This window comes from Monoraphidium neglectum (assembly GCF_000611645.1).
Source record: "Monoraphidium neglectum strain SAG 48.87 unplaced genomic scaffold scaffold02145, whole genome shotgun sequence".
Classification (NCBI taxonomy): domain Eukaryota; kingdom Viridiplantae; phylum Chlorophyta; class Chlorophyceae; order Sphaeropleales; family Selenastraceae; genus Monoraphidium; species Monoraphidium neglectum.
The window spans coordinates 2,501-6,984 of record NW_014011483.1 but is presented as its reverse complement, the minus strand read 5'-3'; the positions used below and the strand labels follow the sequence as shown (position 1 = coordinate 6,984).

The following is a 4,484-nucleotide window of genomic DNA, read 5'->3' as shown; positions in this document are numbered from 1 at the left end:
GTGTGTGTGTGTGTGTGTGTGTGTGTGCGTGATATGTGTGTGTGTGTTTGGGGTGTGTGTGTGTGTGTGTTTGGGGTGTGCACGCCAGTGTGCACATCAAAGTTTCCTTTGAGAGTCTCAAGCCCGCCAGCCCGAAACAGCCGCCCCCCCTCCACCTTTTTCGACGCCTGCGCCGCCTCGAGCTCGTCTGTCAGGGGGCTGGGCACCCTGGCCGCGCCCCAGTCCCACGCGTCCGGCGCCGCCGCCATGGCGCGGCGCAGCGCGTCGCGAACCTGGCAACAAGGGTATGTGTGCACGCGTGTGTGGTTGGGTTCGATCGATCGCGTAGGTTACCGAGTTTGTGGTGTGCGACGCGCCCATACGCACGGGGCTGTTGCCGCCTATCTGCCCAGCCGGGCGCCCATCGTGCCGGCTGGCCTCCAGGAAGCCACCGTGGCCGTCTAGGCCTGGGCGTTGTCGCGAGCCCCAGTGCGCAAGCACAAGCGAAAGAGCACCACCGGCCCGCGGCCACTCTGCCGCGCCATCCGTCGTACCACATTTGCTCACACACACAGGCACACGCGCATGCAAGCACACATGCAGCCCCCATTGACACACATCTCAAACAATGCAACCCCATGGCCCCAAAACACTTCAAACCACAAAACCAAATGCACCCCACCACAAACACATACGCAAAACATACACACACAACACACACACACATACACACGAACCACACCTCCTTGTTTGCGGCCAGCTGATAGGCGGTGCGCCCCTGCGAATCCGCGGCCGCGGGGTCGTGGGCACCCGACTCCATCAGCCGCGCCACGCGGTCGGCGTCGCCCGCCTTCGCTGCCTTGAGCAGCGGGGGGTCATCCTGGTCGTGGGATAAGTCGTGGGGCCAGGTGTGTCACTGGGGAGCTGCAGAGGATCGCGTCGTCACGGCCAGTTGCCTAGGCACAGGATCTGTTTTGGAAATTGCAGCAATCAAAGGCTGCTGGTGATGCAGCGGGTGTCAACGAGGGGGGCGAGGCGAGGCTGGCAGCAGCTGTGAGCAGCCGACGGAAGGACACGCGCACGGGGAGGAGATGAAACGATGCCGAGAAATGTCAACCACCCTCAGCCACCCCCAGCTACCCTTGCCCTGACCAAGGGTGGTCAAACACACGTACCGCCTTTTTCCGAGACGAGCCCGCTGCTGCGCCGTCTGCGGCGGCCGCCGCAGCGCCGTCTGCCCCGCCGCTGCCGCTCGCTCCCGCCGCTGCCTCCGCTCTCGCCCCTCCCTTCCCCTCCTCCTGCTGCTGTCGCCGCTTCTGCTGCTGTGCGTCCTCCCCCGCCTCTCCATCCTCTTCCTCCTCGTGGACCTCTTCCATCCGCGGCTGCATCACCGCGCCCAGCAGCAGCAGCACCCGCCTGAGCTCGCTGAACGTCGGCCGCCGCGTCACAAACGGCACGCGCCGCACGCGCTGGTCGGCGGGGTCGAGCGCCCAGCGCTCGCCGGGCGCCGCGCGGTCGCCGGCCGCGCTGGCGCCAAAGACCAGCTTAGCGTTGGACGAGGGTGCGTGCACAAAGATCCTGGGGTCGAAGCGCGGGCGGGGTGGGGCGCGGCACGGGTGATGCGAGTCGCCTTGCTGTGGTTTTGCCCAGCGTCGTTTTGACACACCCCCAACCCACCTCACAACAAACTCCACCCTCAACACCCCCTTCAATCCCCTCTTCCGCCCTTGCGGCAGGAGCGCCCCCTTGCTCCCAGCCAAACCCTCCATCCAGCCAGCAAAAAGAGGCCCAGATGATCCGACCCCAGGCCACAAAGCCATCACAAAGACACCAACACGGGACCCACAGAAGCCCCACGAGCCAACCCCTCTCACATGTCCGCCCCCTGCAGCATCGGGCGCCACTCCGCCAGCAGGTCCGCTATGTCCCGCGCCAGGGCGCCCTCGTTGTACCGCCGCAGCGCGCTGCCCGCCGATTTGGCGAACTTGCCGCTGGCGTCCTTTGAGGACTGCTTGCCGCCCGCCTTGGCCCTGGGGTGGGCGAGGTTTGGTGAGGGCAATCCTCACGCACTCATGGCCATGGGAGTGAGCTGCTTGGAAAAGGGAGCTTCGGCAGGACACCAATCTGGTACAAACGTTGCAAACGTGAGCGCCGCTGCAAGCGGTGTGTGGGGTACTGGGCTGCGCATTGCGAGGACGCTAGCGCTCACGGGGTTGTGAGTTATTGGGCCTTGCTCCCCACAAGGCCCCACAGCAAACGCGCGGCACGCCTTTGGCACGCCCCTGCTGCTTCATGCCCACCCCTCGCCGCAGCCAGACCACCCACAGCACCCAGATCGCCCAGATCGCCCAGATCACCGAGATCGTCCAGATCACCTGACGACGTATCTGTGGAACGTCTTGTGGGCCACCACCTCGAAAGGCTCCCCCGCGTGCTGCCCCTTGCCCGTCGGCGCCGGCCGCACGCGGAACACCGCCGCAGCAAAGTGCCCGCCGCGCAGCAGCAGCAGCGCCCAGCACGCGGCGCCCCGCCGCACGCGGCGCAGCTCCTGGAGCAGGTCTGAGTCGGCGGGGCGGCCCTTCGCGTGGTCAGGGTACAGCAGGCAGCGCCACACGGCCAGCGGCGCGCCGTCTGCGGCGGAGGGGCAGGGGAGCGCCCGTGCTGGGGTGAACGAGAGGGGCCAAGCTTGCTGTCGTTGGCTGCTGAGCGCGGCGCAAAAGCACAGAGACACACAGTCATGTGCTTGCTGCCGTGCCAGTGCTGTTCTGCGCTGGTCTCCGGTCAGCTGCCACCGCCGTCCGCAGCAGCATCAGCCTCACCCGCGGACTCAAACACCAGCTGCGGCGCCTTGCCCCCGCCGCGCTCCCGCTGCCGCCGCGCCCGCCGCTGCTGTCGCCGCGCGGCTGCCGCGCCGCCGCCGCCGCCGTCCTCGCCGCCACCCTGGCTCTGCTCCTCCTCGTCCCCCTCCTCAACTCCCTCGTCCTCGTCGCTGCTGCTGTCGGCGGTGTCAGAGCCTGATATGCTTGACACCTGCCGTCGCGAAACGCACGGGCACGATGAAAGCGGCGGTTGGGTAAGCGCCAGTGTCGCAGTGGCAGCAAGCTCTGCTGCTGGCGCTGCGGTTTGTGAAGAGCCGGTCACCGCTGAAATCATGTTGGACACACCAACAACATGACCTGCAAAACGACGCCAGTAACGGCGATTTAGATCCATGATCCCCCAGACACACGCCAACACACGCCCACACGCGTAAGCTCACATGCCAACAGACACACACGCCAACATACACATATTACATAAGAACACAGGCAACACACACGCGCGTCCCCACACCTCGTCCTCCTCCTCCACGATTCGGTCAAACTGGTCCTCGCTGACCGCAGGCTTGCGCGCGACGCGCCGCTTCACATTGTATCTGCGGCAGCGGCGCACAGGGCGGGCTGATAGGTCCCAGGAACCGGCAGGGATCGTACACAAGCATGACTGACTGCTTGAGAACAGACGCCAGTCCAACGGCTGCGCAAGCGCCAAACGCCCGCTGCGGCTTGAGTTGGCACGAGGACAGCCGGGAGTCAAGAAGTGCTATGCACAGGCGCCCTCGCGTGGAGCAGATCGCGCACCTGTGCCAGTCGGTCTTGAAATGCTGACGCTGCTCCGCCGGCGATGCGAACCCGGGGCCGTTCACACCTATGCCGCAGGCGATACAGGTGGCGCCCGCCTCCCCCCAGGCGGCGTCGGCGGGGGCCGGTTGCTGCTCCTGCTCCTGTGGCTTTTGCCCCGGCTGTGGCTGCTGCGCTGGCGTGGCTGTCGAGGGGTCCTGCTCGCCCTGTGCCGAGTCAGGCCCACTGTAGAAGGTGCAAGTCGATCAAAGGAGCAACAAGGGGAGCCATTGGCTGCGCGCAGCGCAAGCGGCAGCGTCAAGCAGCAGGCAGCAGCAGCATGCATCCTGCGTAGAGGCACACACCTGCCGCTGGTCGCTTGATATGGCGTAGTGTCTCCAGCCAGCCGTGCATTGTCAAACAGAGATTCTGGTAGCGCGAACAAGAATCCCGTCGGGGCCGCGGCCATGATCAATTGCGTGTCAGAAGGGCCGCAGATCGAACTGAGTGCTGCTACGCAGTAGATGCCGAGTTATTTGTGCAAAATATGGAGGCTGCCATGCCACTTCCATGATCGGGGTTTCGGATACAGCGAAGAATTGTCATCGGCTGTACCGTACGGTATGCACTGGAGTTCAGTTGAGGGCAGTCGCCCACATGCCACCTACTGTGTTGAGCCAGCCAAGCCGCCCTCGACTTATCCTATAGATGTTACCTATGCATGACACAGATTCATTACAACATTTTTATCGTTGGGCCTCATCAGCACATGGTGGTGGTTTCTTGTGTTGACCGCCGCAGATGAGCAGGAGTTGACCACGCAGTGCTGACACATGCAGCGCCCTATAGCGCTGATGTAGAGCTCAACGGCTTGTTTACCCAAATTTCATGGTGCCAGGGCTTCCA

At 64.5% G+C, this 4,484-nt stretch overlaps 1 protein-coding gene across 1 annotated transcript in view; it reads right to left on the bottom strand.

Moving 5' to 3' along the window:
* Window positions 1-4,047, bottom strand: part of MNEG_10008 (Ankyrin repeat and zinc finger domain-containing protein 1) — a gene marked incomplete at both ends in the record, with an annotated part of 5,637 nt that extends 1,590 nt beyond the window's left edge. The window contains 9 exons of the mRNA XM_014041520.1: window positions 156-272; window positions 722-859; window positions 1,155-1,557; window positions 1,854-2,009; window positions 2,355-2,610; window positions 2,799-3,009; window positions 3,313-3,394; window positions 3,600-3,824; window positions 3,944-4,047. Coding sequence (XP_013896974.1) covers window positions 156-272; window positions 722-859; window positions 1,155-1,557; window positions 1,854-2,009; window positions 2,355-2,610; window positions 2,799-3,009; window positions 3,313-3,394; window positions 3,600-3,824; window positions 3,944-4,047 — 1,692 coding nt within the window. The remainder of the gene's footprint in view (window positions 1-155; window positions 273-721; window positions 860-1,154; window positions 1,558-1,853; window positions 2,010-2,354; window positions 2,611-2,798; window positions 3,010-3,312; window positions 3,395-3,599; window positions 3,825-3,943) is intronic.
* Between the last annotated feature and the right edge of the window lie 437 nt (window positions 4,048-4,484).